Raw genomic sequence first — 17,233 nt, 5'->3', positions numbered from 1 at the left:
TGCATACAGTTGGTTCCTGTTTTCTAATGGTACTGTCAAGCTATAAAACATTGGACTGGAATGTGACCCAAGTGGTTGGGATTAAATCAAGCAATCCACCCATCACTTTTGTGTTGTTCTCTTGAAAGAAAGAAATCAGTCACCATGACCAGAGTGAGAACATGCAAGCCAAAGTTTGTGATTGTGCAGAAACTTAAAGCATTGTGAGTCACTGCCAGCATCATGCAAAAACTTCACATAGTTGTCTAAAAGAACTTCACACCGTTGTCTTGGTTTTCCAGAGCTACAAAGCCTTGGTGGTCTGTCTTTATCCAATATCCTGTGCGCAGATGACCTGCTTCTTCTCAGTAACACCCGAGTAGGGTTATAAAGATTAATCAACCGCTTAGTGGTTTATTCAGATAAAAATCAGTTCAAGATTAACCTAAAAAAAAAAAAATCATCCCGCTAAACCAGCACATTTCCAGTCAGGGCAAATGGCTTCCTAATGGATCACCAATAGACGAAACCACAACCTATGTCTATTTGGGGGTCAAGCTTGATTTGAGGGCCAACTATGCACCACAAAAGGAAATTATCAGAGGGAAAGCAATGGCCCTAAATTGTGCCTTTTTTTAACCCAAGTGGGACACAATCTTAAATCTTTAGTCACAGTAATTAAGTGAAACGGTTCCCGACTCTATCATACGGAGGTGAAATACTACTAGGTCTAGATGCTAGTCTACTGGATAAGTTTATAATACAGACCTACAAGCGAATCTTCCAGCTGCTGAGGTCGGCCTCACCAGTGAAAGTCAAACTTGAGTTTTTACTGGTACGGCAATCCCTAGCCAGGTCAGGGGCTTTTGTAAAATGCTGTCATAAAATGAGGAATGCTGCTAAAGACTCGCTAGTGCATCATGTTTGATCCTAAATCAACCTACAAAGAGGGAAAGGTAGCTTTTAAAGGTACTTACAAGACAGCATCAAGACCCTCAGCCTCAGCGAATTATTTGGGGGCCAATTCCATGCACCCTGGGGGCTCCACCGTGGACCCCTAGTACTGCCAAACCAGCTCTCTGAGGTTTCAACTGCAGCCCCAGCTGCTGCCACCTCACAGACAGGCTTCTGCACTCCTGGGGATTGGGCAGCCCAATCCCAGGACGGCAGAACAAAACATTTCCTTTGGGACAGGGGTGTTATACCCTCTCCCTTTGGAAATAGGTATTACAGGCATGGGAGGGGTATCCTCCCAGAGCCTTTGGAAATGCTTTGAATGGCACAGATGATGCCCTCCTTGCATAACCCACTCTACACTGGTTCAGGGCCCCCCAGTCCCTGCTCTGGCGCGAAACTGGACAAGGAGTGTCCACTCTTCTGTCCATCAACACCCCAGGGGTGATGCCCAGAGCTCCTCCAGAGTGTCCCTTGGTTCTGCCATCTTGTTTGAGGATGGTCAGGGAACTCTGGGAGCATCTGAGTGGCCAGTGCCAGCAGGTGACATCAGAGACCCCTCCTGATAGGTGCTTATCTGGTTAGGTGACCAATCCCCATCTCAGGGATATTTAGGGTCTCTCCTCTGGATGTTTCCTCAGATTCAGTTTGCAAGACTCAAGCAGGACTCATCTGCAACCTTTGCTTCACCTTCTATCATCGGATCAACCACAGAACTGCTCCAGGAACTCTACAACTGCAACAAAGTATCCAAGACGGTTACTGCAACCCAGTAACTCCAGCTCCTGCCAGCAACTGCAGCAGTTTCCAGGTTGTGCACGCTCCGAGGACTGCCTGTCTTCATCCTGCACCACAAGGACCAAAGGAATCTTCTGTGGAGTGACGGAGTGACAGAGTCACTTCCCTGCTTCAGCAGGCACCCATCTGCAGCGACGACCGGTGCTCTGGGTCCCCTCTCCTGTCCTGCCTGTCATGACGTTTTGGGCCTGATCCTGGTGTAGCTATGTGATGTAGTCAATTCATCTGAGGCATGTGGATAGGATTTGTCAAATATGGATATATGAAATTAGAATCGGGCTATGAGATGATGACAGACTGGATGGAATGGGAATGGGAATTATAACCATATTGGATTTGCACATCATTTGCTGTACTGAATGGTTGATGAGTGTACATTACTCAGTGATAAAACGCCCAAATGACATTTAATGTTCGAATAAAATGCATTTGCTGAGGCTGTGATTGTTCTAATTTATGTGAAATCAAAGACTTTGGAATTAAAAGAAAGAAGATATAAGGACTTGTGAAGTATTTTCTTTGGGCTGATTTTCTTTCAGATGCACCTCTATGTTTGTAAACAATCCTGTGGCAGCTGAAATGGGACCACCCCTGTATTTTTACCCCCGATTGACGGATCTGCACAAAACTTGCCATGAACAATTTAAATTTGAATAACTTCTTTTTTTTTTAGTTTTGTGCAGATTTGTCAAATTGCATAAAAGTTATTAGCAAAACAGGAAAATGCCTTTTCAATGGAAAGTCTGACCTAACCATAACTAGAGGTGTTATGTCTGCCTTTACAATACCTGTGGTATCTGCTAAAGTACAAAATGTCCCACTGCAGAATAGTACCACAGCAGACAACCATCTCACAGAAGACTCGAGGAGGTAAAAGATAGACTTGCAATGCATGTTAAAACGTTTCAAAAGACATCTGAGGGCAAACATTAAGCCAACTACTCATTCCTTCATTGAGCATCCTTGAACCCGACCTGTACCTGCTTGTGCAACAGATAAGCTTATAAGTAAGGACAACATGTCAGCCAACCATCTGGCATTGCACTGATTTCCAGTGGCCAACCGTAAGACGCTTGTGAAAGATCAGTGCTTGTGGCAGTCTACTTTTTCATATAGGTCCTAACATCTGGAACGCTTTAATTTTAAAACGGGACATCAAGCGCTCCCCTTCACTTACAGTCTTGAACAAAAAACTGATCAGCGCCAAGGACCCTCTGTAAGGTAGAGAGTGATTCACACATACTGTCAGTCAGTCAGACGAGGAAAACTCACCTTAGAGCAGTCATACATTCTTGAGGCTACCACGTCAATCCATGTACACAAAAGGGCACAAGAAGATTTTAATCTACTGCAACCTGTCCAAAATGTAATAAATAGTGAATTGAAACAAAAATTCAGATACAAATTCAAGGTAAATTCTTTACTACTCTAGTCACAGGCAGGCAGTGTACGGGAAAGCCATCAGATGCAGACAGTTCTCCAAAATTAGGTTAATGGCCAATTCAGATGGAAATTAGCAAAGACCTTGGAAGAAAAGAAGCCATGACCGAGTTTCCAACTCACCCGACAATAGTCAAAGAAAGGGATTCTTGTACAGCAAAACCCACCATTCTACTAACATTCTGAGGCAAGGTAGTGACCACGACAAGGAAATTTGTCAACTGCAGTGCCCTGAGAACTACAGAAGATCTGACGCTGGAACTGGTAACCAAGAAATGTCCAAATTTTTCAGTAGCATAGACGCATCTAACGCTGCTTTAACAATTTTGCTCTTGCTTCCTGTAAACTCTGACACCTACTAGTTGTATGTAACATGAGTGCCAAGATTGCCAAATCTAGACCTAATCTAGAATGTAGACAAACCAACACCATAACAGTTGCATGACTAGGAAACCAAGTATCTGAATGAATACATGAAGGGCAAGAGTTTGCCTATGACCTGTCATTTGATTTGAGAATTGCTCTGTGTTTGGTTGGGGTGTGTCACTTGCACAGTCTTTATTTTTGTTATTTATCTATATAAGTTTTTTTTTAAATCTTATATGTATGTGATATTTATAAAATTTGCAACTTCGAACATGAGACACAATAATTAAAAATAATGTAAAAATGTAGAGCCACATGGCTACCAAAACTGGAGACACTGTCAACAATTGTGTTGTTTTGCATTTACACTGTCACAGCACTTCACGCCATAGATGAGAGGCACTAGGTATTGGTTGTAAGGGTGATGAAATTGCAGAGAGGTCTTTGCAGAAAGTGTTTTGGTGTTGTGAATGAATGACCAGTGTGGTGCCCTCTAGAGCTCAGTGATTTTTATTTCCCTGAATGAAGACATAGTTAGGCCATTAGGAACTATGCTGGAGCTACAAAAGTGGCAGGGCAGTAAATAGTAAATGTGTGGGGGTTTCTTGGCAGAAATTGCATAATTGGCAAACTGCAGACTTAGCCTTATTGACTTCAGGCATGAGTGAACATGTCATTTCTGTGAATCTGAACCAGTTCAAGTTCAGCACTGAGACAAGCAGAACACACACACAAAGGGGATACACATCACATTTCGGGTATAAGAATCAATATGCAGGGGGGCGTGGCCTGAGCGTCAAGATGGCGGCTGCACCTTAAAGGTGCTCCGGGCCCCTCCGTCATCCGCTCGGGAATCGCGCACGAATCGGCCCCACCCGGAGGAGGGACGAGACGGAGAAGGATCGGGGCAACCCCCGGAGCAGAGGAGTTGTGGTCTGGTGCTCGAGGGCCCGGGAGGAGCAAAGAACGGACGGAGCGGCCCGCACGCAAAATGGCGGGCGCTCAGACCGCATAATCGCCGCCGGTGAAGCGGCGGCGACCGGAGGCGACCGGCCAGAAGGGGGAAAAAACCAAAGACGGCGCATAGGTCTGACGATGCTGGGCAGGCTGGGGAGGAGAGAGGAGGTCCTCGGATTCGGTTGCCCCGCGCCCAACTGACAGGTACGGAGAAGACAGAAAGCAGTGAAGCCGGGAGGCCTCGGCTGGGGAGGGCCCGATCCCCCATGGACTGCAGGAAGTGGCGCTGAATCAGAGGGACTGAAACAGGCCTGGAGATCCCGAGAATGCCGGGAGCACCCTGAAGGACGGGGGTGGATAGCGGGGACCTTTTCATCGCTTCCTCATCGCCCATTTTGTGACTAGGGGCAGGGGGAGAGTGAGTTATCGTTTCCTCGCTTTCTCCCCCCCCCCTTTTTTCGTGATTAACAGTCCTCGGCCACGAGGAAATAAAGATCTGAGGTGGACAAGGTGATGAATGGAGCCTTTCGGCAAGGCTGACATAAAGAAAGGCTGAGGCCCATGGGACGAAAGGACGAACTATGACACACCAGCAGAAGTGAGCACAAGGGCAGAAACGGGCACTCCGGGAGAAACCGAGGAATAAGTGGCAAGGAAATATCCCGCAAGCAGGCCCAACAAGGTAGTTAAATGGGCAAAGATAGGCAAACCCGCCCCGCCACGGCGCAAACGCGCATTGATCAATTCGCCACGGGGCCCAACGGAGCCTCGAAAGAGGACCGAAAGACCGGAAATAATGACGAGAAACAAACCGGGAACAGCGATCTGGCAACTATTCTTCAAGTAATACACTCCTCCCAAGAGGCGGTGGAGGGCAAAATTTGGAAAGTAAGGGTGGACGTGTCCCTGGTGCGCCAGGACCTTCGCAATGCTACAGCGAGGATTGCAGAAGCTGAGTCCAGGATCTCTACGGTGGAAGACGAGCTGGCGACCCTTAAAGCACAGGTATCAACTTTAACAACCCGGACAGCGGAACTATATCGAAGGGCAGAGGATGCCGAAAACAGATCCCGCCGCAACAACCTCAGAATTGTGGGACTGCCCGAAAACACCGGCGCGTCCTCTCTGGCCATATTCCTGGAGGACTGGTTCCGGTCCTGGCTGCCCCGGGATCTTCTGACACCCTGGTTTGTGATCGAACGTGCCCATCGGGCCCTACAAGCCAGACCCCCACCAGGCTCTCCACCAAGGCCAGTGATCCTTAGACTCTTTAACTTCAGAGACAGGGATGCGATTCTCCAGGCGGCAAGAACAAAAGGAGAACTGCATTGTGATGGGTCCAAAGTTATGGTGTTTCCTGATTACACTAAAGACGTTCAAATGCAACGCCGTTCGTTTATAGAAATAAAACAAAAACTAAGGGCGATGGAAGTTCCGTACCGTATCCTCTTCCCGGCCAAGCTAAGGGTGGTTCACGGCAACAAGACCCACTTCTTTGAATCCCCAGATCAGGCCTGGAGGTGGCTGACCGAAGAGGTCCCGATGGGTCCTAATGAGGGAGAACGACGACTGGCACTCTCGGGCCAGCAAAGGAGCAACCGGCAGCGACAGCCACGGAGGTCTCGCCAAAGAACTCGTTCCAGGAGGCGCAGGGAGGGGGGGGGAGACGTTCTCGGGCTCCCCTCGAGGATCCGCTGAGGAATCAACCCAAAGACAGGGGGTAGAAGTGAGACCGAGAGACAAAGAAATGAACCAGACCCCTCGGATCCTAGAGAACTGCTCCCCGGAACTGTAGATGACACGGATCTCTCACAGAGTCCAGTGATCTGAGTCCTCCTCCGGAGAGGGGGAGAGAGGAAAGACAGACTTGAAAGGCCAGAGACCAAGGAGAGGGTCGTCAGGCTTGGAGTCAAGCATTACAAACTTAAGCACTTCTTAATCCGCAAAAATGGAGGGGTCCACCAAAGCTCAGACACAAGCAGTTAGCAGCTCGTTATATTTGGGAACAGGCTGTTGGTATTGGGCGACAGATGCTTCTGGGGGGAAGTATGGGGTGGGTTGGGAGTTGGGGGGCATGTTTGGTTCTTTCCAGCCAGCAGGCTGTTGTTATTGTTCGAAATAGTCAATGTAGGTTTAGGGTCTCTAATACCGGCAGGGAACAATAGTGATAGGACACTCAGACACAGAAAGGCTTGGAAGGATCCAGGGGAGAGGCTGCGGGGGCTGGGGCGGGGATGGATGAGAGGGAAAGAATGGGAATGACTCACATAATATCGTGGAACGTCAACGGGCTCCTTGACAAGATTAAGAGATCAGCAGTACTCACCAACATTCATAGACACAAACCTAACATACTTCTGATGCAGGAAACACACCTCTTGGGGAACCAGTGCACCTTCTTAGCCCGCAAGGGATTTGACAGGGTATTCCATGCAGGGTTTACAAGAGGCTCAAGGGGGGTTGCTGTACTGCTACATCACTCCCTACCCCTGGTGGTGAGACAAGAATGGAGAGACCCGCTGGGGAGGTACATGGCAATCTCAGGCTTGGTAGAAGGCCAGACAATGAATATTGTGAGCGCTTATGCTCCCCCGAACTTGGTGCGCAAAACTCTAGAAGATTTGACAAGGTTACTAGCAGAATTACCCCCCGGGAAAACGGTAATAGGGGGCGATTTCAACGCAGTCCCAAACTCAGATCTAGATACAAGCGGGGGACCTTCGACACATAGACAGGCACTGTCCAATAGTCTGGAAGGGTGGATAGCATCAACAGGGCTCTGCGATGCTTGGAGGGTGTGGCACCCGAGAAGCAAACAATTCACGCATAGGTTGGCAGCCCACAACACACAGTCCAGAATAGACTTGGTATTTGTATCAGTCAGGGATTGTGGACACCTCACTCACATCGAGATCCTACCGCGTGGGATCTCGGATCACGCGCCGGTTCGGCTTAGGATGGGCCTGGCTGACCCGCTGATCCGCCCCATATGGAGACTAAACGCATGGCATTTGCAAGATGAGGAAGTGGTAGATAGTTTAAGGGTGTCGTTGCGTGACTACTTCATCACTAATGAAGGCTCGGTGAGATCACCAGGAATCCTATGGGCCGCAAGTAAGGTAATAATGAGAGGGATAGCCAAAGGTCTGATCTGTGCTGGGGAACACGCCCGCAACTCCAGAATCACACAACTGGAGGCTCGTGCCACTCTTCTGGAGAGAGAACAGGAATCTCACTCAGACGAACAAATAACCAGAAACCTCTTGTGGATTCAAGAAGAAATACGCAGTCTATCCCTAGAAACGGCAAAACACATGTGGCGGGCCTCTACGGCTCAAGTATACGGTTGGGGTAATAAAACAGGGAAATTACTGTATTGGTTGGTTTCCCAACAACAGGCTCCCCGAATCGTCCCTGAGATAGACAATGAACGGGGAGAACGAGTGGTGGAGCTCCAGGAGGTGGCCGAAACATTCGCCAAATACTATAAGACCCTATACCGAGCCACAAGTTCAGAGGTTGGGGACTCTCCAGACGGATCCTTGGGGGTCGGGTCATTCCCGGCTCTGTCTACGGTGGACATACGGGCTCTGGAGGAACAGTTCACGGAAGCGGAAATTAGCGAGGCCATAGCGGCAATGGGGGTGGGGAAAACTCCAGGACCCGATGGGTTTCCCCCAGAATACTATAAAAGATTTAGGGAAGAGCTGGTCCCCCATCTAATGAATCTCTATGCCGAGGTGGACCAAAAGGGCTTCTTTCCGGATGGTCTAGACATTGCCACCATTGTTGTGTTGCCTAAGACCCAACCCCGCTCCCTCTCCTGCGCAGGATACAGACCCATCTCTCTCATAAATAGTGAAATAAAGATCTACGCCACAATGTTGGCCTCCCGCCTTAAAAGGGTGTGCCCTTACTGGTGCACCCAGACCAATGCGGCTTCATGACCGGACGTAGCACACGCCATTGTATTCGAAGGCTCCAAGTGGCTCTTGCAGGACGTCACCGTTTACCCCAGCAACTAGCTCTCCTATTCATCGATTTTGAAAAGGCATTTGACTCAGTGAACTGGGAATTCCTTTTCGCGGTACTCCGGCGGGCAGGCTTTGGGCCACGATTTCGTAGACTGGTCCGGGCCCTGTATACCAGACCCATGGCGCGGGTGCAGGTCAATGGAGTTTTGTCCTCGGCCTTTCCGATACAGCGGGGAACGAGACAGGGCTGCCCCCTCTCCCCTCTGCTCTGGCCATTGAGCCTTTGGCGAGAATGTTGAGAGATGATCCGATTTACCAGGGTTGGAGATGGGGCCCCTCTTATGAAGATCGAGTGGCCTTATCCACGGATGATGTCCTGCTGTACATGGCGAACCCGGGAGTGACCGGACCCCGGAGCTTCCAGTTACTGCGACACTTCGAAGAGATCTCGGGGCTCAAAATGAACCCGTCCAAATCGGTGCTGGTCCCATTGACGCAGTCGAGAGACTGCTTTGACTGGCAGGAGGCGGTTCCACTGCGTCGGCTAAGTTTTAAATACTTGGGGATATGGGTCGCACTGCTCCCTGAGTTGTCCTAGTCCCTGAATCTAAATCCACTGATGTCTCGTATACGGGAAGATCTTAGGCATTGGCAGTCTCTAACGCTGATTATTCTGGGCCGTATTGCCTTGTACAAGATGATGATCCTACCTCACCTCTTATACGTGGTCCAGAACTTACCATTTAACATTCCACGCTCGTGGTTTAAAAAACTGGACGGAATCAACACCTCCTTTACATGGGGGGGAGCGAGACATAAAGTAGCAACCCGGAACTGCCGAAGAGACATATATGACGGGGGTTGGGCATGGTTGACCCATACCTGTATTACCTGGCAACACAGCTCCTGGTGGTACATGACTGGTTCAACGGAGGCTGGTCAGATCCAGCATATCAGGTGGAATTAGACGCCTTGGGATATCCCCATATCCTGGATGTGCTATATGGGGCTCCAATCCCCTTGAATCTAGAGCCCATCACCAGAGCGGTATTTTTGGCATGGAGAGCGGCTCTGAGACATACCGGTTGGAGCAAAGTGGTCACTCAGCAAACACCGCTGTGGCATGGCAGATGGCTGAGAGAGACGGCCAGGTTGGAGGGGTTCGGGAATTGGGACACATTGGGAATATCCTTGGTTGGGGACGTATGGAAAGGAAGCTTGATGAAATCCTTTGATGAAATGCAGCAAGAATTCCAACTATCCCCGAAACAATTCTTTAAATATCTCCAGCTCCGACATGCCCTCACTAAGCACTTGAAAGAAATATCCCATATACCAGAGTTCAACCCGGTAGAAGCCAAAACAATAATGGGCAATCTGGGGAGGAAGGGGGTCTCTCAAATCTATAGAATGCTGATCTCAAACGCTCCAGGGGATCTGGATCATCTCAAGAAAGGTTGGGAGAAATGGGTGGGTCCACTTGAAGAGGAAGACTGGGTGGAGGCACTGATGGCCCCCCGAATGCTGGTAGTGTCGACGAGGTTAAGGGTGACACAATTCTTCTATCTACACAAAGCATATCTAACTCCAGACAGAATGTACAAAATGGGTGCCCTTGACTCTAGTCGATGCCCAAGATGCAAGGAAGACAAAGCTGACTTTTATCATATGATATGGTCCTGCCCAGTGATCGAGAGGTTCTGGAAGGGGATAAATCAAGAGCTGAATAAAGCCTTGGGATCATCACAGGTACTGACTCCCAAAACGATACTATTAGGGATGATGAGTGATATGGAGGGATCTAGAGCAGATAAAACATTGGTCGGTATAGCGACTGCGGTAGCAAAGAGAGATATAGCAGCCGCCTGGAAGAATATCAAAGGTCCTTCTCTTCAGAAATGGAGGAAGGGGGTGGACTGGTGTGCAGCCCAAGAAAAAGTGGTGTATGAATCAAGGGGATGCCCTCACAAGTATGAAAGAATATGGAGGAAATGGGTGGGACTCCTAAGCTAAGATATGGGGCTTAGAATATATTTATACCCTCGTTCTTCCTACCTTGTTTCTACCCTGGCAAAATGTGATGAAGTGATTTCTTACAGTTGTTTGAAGCATTGAAAGATCAGATCAGAATTTATTGTCCAACCGGTGTGAAAGAGATCAAGTTTTGCTAGTTATTTGTTTGTCCTAATTTGTACCTTTTTCAAAACAATAAAAATTTGATAAAAAAAAAAAAAAAAAAGAATCAATATGCATGTGTTCCCTGACACTGCAAATATCTAGGGCATCTCATCCCATCCTTCCGCTCTGCCCTCCTCCGCATACCCCGAACTGAGCAAGTGAAGCAGTGGGCTCCTCCAAGCCTCACCCTTCTCACATCCTGCCTCCTTGTCCTGTTTTCATTTCTTTAAGCAGGGTGTACCTCCAGGCTCTGATTCGCAGCAGACGCACTTAGGTCTGCATGCCTACTGTACATGATATAGACTACCGACAATGAAAGGATGCCCTGCATTAGATTGTACAAAGCCAAACTTCGTTTTACTGTGCCCATCATCCCAGAAATGTTCCAAAAAAGCTAGTTTGTGGACCGTTTCTTTTAAACCTACTCTAGAGCCCCATAACAATGTTAAGACTTATTATCATGTTCTACTCTTCACACCTCACTATGTAATAAGGGAAGAGCATCATATTGGGGCAAGTTATATTCATTAGTGTGTCAGAGTTGTTTCTTTTTGATTAACACATGTATCTTCGGTTGTTATGACAGAATACTGAGGGCACCAATATTCCCCTACAAAAATATCAAATGCAGAATATTGACTACCATTATATCGTGAAGATAAGTGCATATTTGTAAGACTATGGGTCATATGTACAGAATTTAGAGATTGTGTTACCTAATTGTGATTCTGACCGAACTGCAATCAGGAAATCACATTTCCTAATGTACAAAATAAAGACTTCCTAAATAGGGATTCCAAATGGACTCGCAAATAGGCCTACCTCATGAATAATAATGAGCTAGGGCGCAATTTGAAAACCATTAGGAATCGCTGCCATCTGAGGGATGGGGGCCTGCTGAGGTCAGTAGACCACCATGTCTGTTATTGCTTTTTAATAAAGCATTTTTTACATGCAGCCTGTTTTCCTTAAATGAAAACTGAATGTGTTTAAAAAAAGAAAATTAGGCTTTAAAGTTTCATTTTTTAAGAGTAGGCAGTGGTATCTGGGCCCACTACCTGCTCTTAAAAAATATTTGTTTCAACATTCACAAAGGAAAAGGTGGTCCCATGGGGACCCTTCCCGTTTTCAAACGGTTACCACCACCCTTCGGATGTCGGTAAAAAATGAATGATTTGCGACCATAATTCAGCTGCAAAACATTCATACGTAGCACTGAAATTCAGTATTTCGAAGGGCCACTCTAAGCACACTCCTTCCAAATACCGATTCACTAAACACAAATTGCAATTTGGTAGCATGTTACTGAATCGCAATTTGTGTTTGTACATAGGAAAAAGCAAGGAAACGGCCTGATTGCGTGAATCGGGTCGTTTGTGACCACAAAAATGCTTTTGTACATATGGCCCCTAGATTTACTATTCTGAACGCAACAGGGAAATCAGAATAGAAAACCTATATTCACATACGCTTACCTTTACGATTTACAGGTAGTCAACATTCTGCATTGGGTATTTTTGTAAGTAAATTTGCAAACATTGTTATGATAGGAGTACACCACATCTTCAATAAAAAAAGACAAAGAAAACTTGACTGCTACATTGGAAGCAAGAACAAAGCAACCATAAGACAATTCAGTAAAAGTGCAAATCAAATCTAGCCAATGTGGGTATCAAACAAAACTGAGAGAGTGGTTCCTGTCCTGAGCATGACCAGATTGGATAGTATGAATGAGGACAGATCATAAGGTCACTATAGATCTCTCACTCCTGATAACCAAAGGAACTTTTTTAATTTAAACATTTACAAAGACCACTCAATAACTTTTCCACTTGTCTAAAGACAATTAGAGTTCTAGGAAAGAAAATAATTTGATAAAGATCTAGAATGTTAAAAAATGCATTTATTAAAAGGAAAGAGAAGAGACTGAGAAACCAACTTGCTTCAACAAGCTCCAGCTTCTGGAAGCTCTCTACGATTTCTCCATTTAGAATCCTCGGAAGAAAGTCGCGCATCTGCATCACCTCTGTTGTCAGTCTATCAAGGTCTCTTTTTCTGACTCGGACAAACTCATCAGTGGTCCCGGGCATCTGAAACAAGATAAGAAAGGATACATTACCTAGTGTGAACGTCTGTCTGTGCACACTAAGGTGCTCATTACGAGTCTGCCCCGGCCTCCACATTATGACCCTGGCGGAGCCGCCAATGTCTGACCACCGGCACCGCCAGGTTGCCACTGGTCGACAGCCTTGCAGTGCCTGCGGTCTTAATCCGCCAGGGCAGCACTGCCCTGGGGATTACGACTCCCCTCTCCGACGGCTTTTGCATGGCCGTCCCACCTCCATGCAATGGCTGGTGGAGACGGGGTGCCAGGGGCCCCTGCTCTGTCCATGCACTTGGCATGGACAGTGCAGGGGTCCCTGTAGACAGCTCCGTTGCACTGTTCTCTGCCCGAATTGTCGCACCTGACACCCCACAACATTGCCGCCTGTTCAATTACGAGCCGTCGTCAATGTTGTGGTGAGTTTCCAGCTGGGCCAGCGGGCAACTCAGAATAGGGCTGGGGGGCGGCAACTCTTAATAAGGGCCTCAGTGTCAGTATCAGCTTCTAACAAGATGCAACAGACTTCAGATCCACTGCCCACGTTTGATCTTGTGTGTGGAGTGCATCAATCCTCAACAAAAAGTCACTGTTTGCCACCCCTAAGTACCACATCAAACCAATGCGCTTGAATATTGGCCTCCAAAATCATTTCCAATTACACCTCCTTTGGTCTGACAATACTACTGAGTATCAACACCACCCAATATTGTGGCATACTAATATTGAGAACAGAATATCAAGGTAAAAAATACTGGAAGGTAAGTGCCTAGAGGAAAGTGTAGATTTTCTATTCCTAATTCCATATCTATGTGCCTTGAAGCTATATGTACTGTGTAGTAACATACATGTAGAGTTAGGTATTGAAAATCTAGACTTACTTATCTGTTGATATTTTATTTATAATATTCTGTCTACAATATTCTGTCTCATAAACATTGTTGATTAGATATTCAGGGGGCACAGCGTCTGGCCTCACCTCCAGTGATTGCAGTGACACAGTTCCATCCCATAGACATCATGAAGTATGTCACTACAGACGAACGAAGGAATTACCTAAAACATTTATACCACCCTCTGAGATGGCTGTGAACCTAAAAGGAATGTGCTGTGGCCCTGGACTTGTTCAGGTGTCAATGTGGCTGTGGACTTGTTCAGGTATGTGAGTCATGGTGGGTGCCCTCCACCTGCCCCACTTCCTTCCCACACTGTGACTTTTTCAGGTAAGACAAACTTGATGGGTCCCCAGAGGATAGTGACTGGGGGTGTCCAGTGGAGATTGGCAGGGGGGTGGGTTACACTGGTGGGCAGGAAACCATTGTGAAGCGGAAGGAGCATCAGTGAATGGACAGTCAAGTAGCCTCAGCACAACATCCAGACCTAACATGGGAGCCAGAGCACAGGGGGCCTGCTTCTTCGACTTTCTTGGGCGCTACAAGTAACACAAGTGACAGAACCTAAACGCCCATGGCAGGACCGCCCTGGACAGAGACCCGTGTGTGCTCTCCCCTGTCCATAGGCAGCATGTCATGTGCCACCAGGAGTTCTGGCTGCTTATGAGAACTGGCTGCTCATGCTCCAGATGAAGGAATTATGCGATGGGTGGCCATTTTGCAGTGAAAATTAGGCCACTGCATCAGTGATCACACTTCCTTAGCATTGAGACGGGACCTGGCCCTGACACTGTGCTTGGCTGGCACTCTTCCATCCCTCGACATGTGGGGAGAGGCTAATTCTGCGCAAGAGAGAGGACGTCCTGTTGATGGGAAGGCTCAGACCCACCAGGGGAACGCCTAAACAGTCAACTGTGGAAAAAACAACTCCTTTGATGAAACATCTCAGAACCGCAATAGAGGGTGATCTGGTCTCAGACAATTGTTTAAAGACAATGCTGGATAAGCTAGGTGACATATTTGAGGCGATCAGCACCACAAGTAAATCACTGGAGTTAAAAATGAATGTCCTTGCAGTAGATGTGGGACTGTTGCGGAATGACCAGAGGAAGTCAGTGGACAGGGACACTGAGGCAGAGCTGGCCCTTTTGAAGCTGCAGGAACAAATCTCGGAGGTGCATCGGCAGTTGCAGGACCTCACTGTTAGGGTGCTGTTCTGGGAGGGCAGGACTGAAGATGCAGAAGGTTGGGGCAGACGCAACAACATTTGGATTATGAGGCACCTTGAAGGTACTAAGAGCTAAGACAAGGTTGAATATTTTGAGGCCTGGGTTTTAGGCACGTCTTTAAAAAAATTGCCTTTCTTCTCTGGGGAGAGGTATCAGCAGGTTCTGACGAGCTGCCTGCCCCAAACCTTAGATTCCAATTATTCTTTAGCTTGAAACCCTTTCGCCTCCTCTCTGCCTTAGCAAGCCCACTACACCTCCCAACCACTTTACTTTCCTCCACCTCCCATATCTTTTCCACTCCTACTGTCCACCCCTTTATCAGAGGTCGTGGACTTCCCTCATTTGCCACAGCCCAAAGGTACAGTAAACTGTTGCAGATACACCGCTCCAGGCAGGCAATGGTTAGAAATGTAGTCTTTATGCTGATACGAGACCGACGAAGATAAGAAGGTCTCCTCCCTGGCCGACGATCAGCCGACTCTGCTGCTCAGAGTTGAACGACCTGAGTGGGAGGAGGTCATCAAACCCCTCCCAAGCCTCACATTATAACACAAACCCCAGGGCTGCCGCTCTCCAGGGGAGGACCATGAATTAAGACACCGCTCTCCGCAGGTTTCACCCCAACTCATAGCGCACTCATTCTTTAAAATCTCAGCCCGCCAAGTTTCCAGGGTCCATGTGTGATGTGCGGCTCCAGGCCAGGGTTTTGGGTTTTTTTAATTCTGGGAACTTGTAGTCTAGTTCAATCCATTATAAAAAACAAGACTACAAGTCCCAGAATTCAAAGGGAAAAGCTGAACCGGGCAGCGCCTCAGCTCTTTGGAGGTTCAAGCGCCCTCTGCCTCAGCCCGGCCTCTTCCGGGTGTGCCTCCAGCTCTTGTGGGGCTCGAGCTCGGTGTCACTGAAACTGTATCTATATGCGCTTACTACCCCCGACGAGGCCTCGAAGCGCTTTTTGTGTGGCTCCGAAAATCGGGAGCCTCCCGCCTGATTCGGGGCAATTGTTATTTTCCCCGGCCCCGTGGCTCTCCTCACTCTGAGGCTGCCCCTACCGTTCGCATTACCTTAGCCGGTCCGTCCGGCCCCTGTTGGAACCGCCGCCCGGGGCTGAGACGGATGAAGGCCCCGGAGACGGTGAGGGAAGGCCCGGCGCCAGGCCCGACCTGACTAGGCTCAGTCACTGTATGGAGCCGAGAGCCACCCGGTCCGTACCAACGTCACCTCCCGCGCCCAGAACTCAACCAGTTACCGGGCTAGTGCTCGGCACGCGGGTCCGCGCGAGCCCTACGGACGTCACGAACCGCGCGGCCACTCAGCGCTCGGCACGCGGGTCCTCGCGAGCCCTACCGACGTCAGAAACAGCGACTGCACTTACGCTACTGCTGAGCACGCGGGTCCGAGCGGGACGTACCAACATCACACACCACTGGGCCACTTAGTGCTCGGCACGCGCATATGCGCGGACCGCACCAACGTCACACACCGCGCGCAGCAGGCTTTCAAGAGCGCGAGGCTGAGCCCGCCCGGGCTGTACCGCGTCATCTTCCGCGCATGCGTCCCTCAGTCCCAGCTTGGCGCGCTCCAGCACGTGGTCACATGCGCCCAGGCCGCTCGACGAGCCCGAGATTGGCCTGTCCATACCCCGTCACCCCCGGAGAGGCCTTACCTGGTGCTGGGCACAGGGTTGGCAATTTACCCAGACAAAACTAAAGGGCACCTGTTCAGGTTCTCAGACTCTGGAAGGGCCAAGACTTTGTTTTAAAGGAGTATATTCTGTAAAGTCCTCCGGGCTGCTCTTCCTGTGTTTACATTAATAATTTATTAAGTGGCACAACACCAAGTTACTTTTGAAGTGATATACGTTTATGTACCACAGCTGGAACAATACCAGCTGTTACTCCATTTCCAATGTTTTTTGCTGGTATTAACACTAAAAGACTGGTGATGCCAGTAAAGTGCTGGTCTTGTGTCAGTCTTGGCTGGGCATGAGGCTCTGCACAGGCCCTGACCCCATACTATGTATAACCCTGACAGCAAGCTTGGCCCAGCCTCTCCTGATGACTAGGAATTTGGCTCAGCACACAGGCTTACGCTTTGTCATTACGCCCAGTGGGCTGCCACATGTCCAGTGTCAGGCTCAAGCTTAACCATTACGCCCAGCAGGCTGCCACGTGTCCAGTGTTAAGGCTTAAACTGCATCATCAGAGCCAGCAGGCTGCCACATGTCCAATGTTCAGGGTTAAACTTCGTCATCAGGGCCAGCGGGTCGCCACATGTCCAGTGCACAGGGTTAAACTTCGTTATCAGGCACCGCGGGCTGCACATGTCCAGTGTTCAGGCTTAAACATCATCATCAAGCCCAGC

General features: G+C 48.6%; 1 protein-coding gene across 1 annotated transcript in view; it reads right to left on the bottom strand.

Moving 5' to 3' along the window:
* The window catches only part of HSF2BP (heat shock transcription factor 2 binding protein), a 173,486-nt gene extending 157,425 nt beyond the window's left edge, over positions 1-16,061 (bottom strand). The window contains exons 1-2 of the mRNA XM_069203238.1: positions 15,934-16,061; positions 12,586-12,736 (exon numbers count right to left, since the gene is read on the bottom strand). Coding sequence (XP_069059339.1) covers positions 12,586-12,736 — 151 coding nt within the window. The 5' untranslated portion in view covers positions 15,934-16,061. The remainder of the gene's footprint in view (positions 1-12,585; positions 12,737-15,933) is intronic.
* Positions 16,062-17,233: the final 1,172 nt, after the last annotated feature.

The sequence above is a fragment of the Pleurodeles waltl genome, chromosome 8, assembly GCF_031143425.1.
Source record: "Pleurodeles waltl isolate 20211129_DDA chromosome 8, aPleWal1.hap1.20221129, whole genome shotgun sequence".
Lineage (NCBI taxonomy): Eukaryota > Metazoa > Chordata > Amphibia > Caudata > Salamandridae > Pleurodeles > Pleurodeles waltl.
The sequence above is the reverse complement of the archived record's forward strand: the minus strand, read 5'-3'. Positions and strand labels throughout refer to the sequence as shown.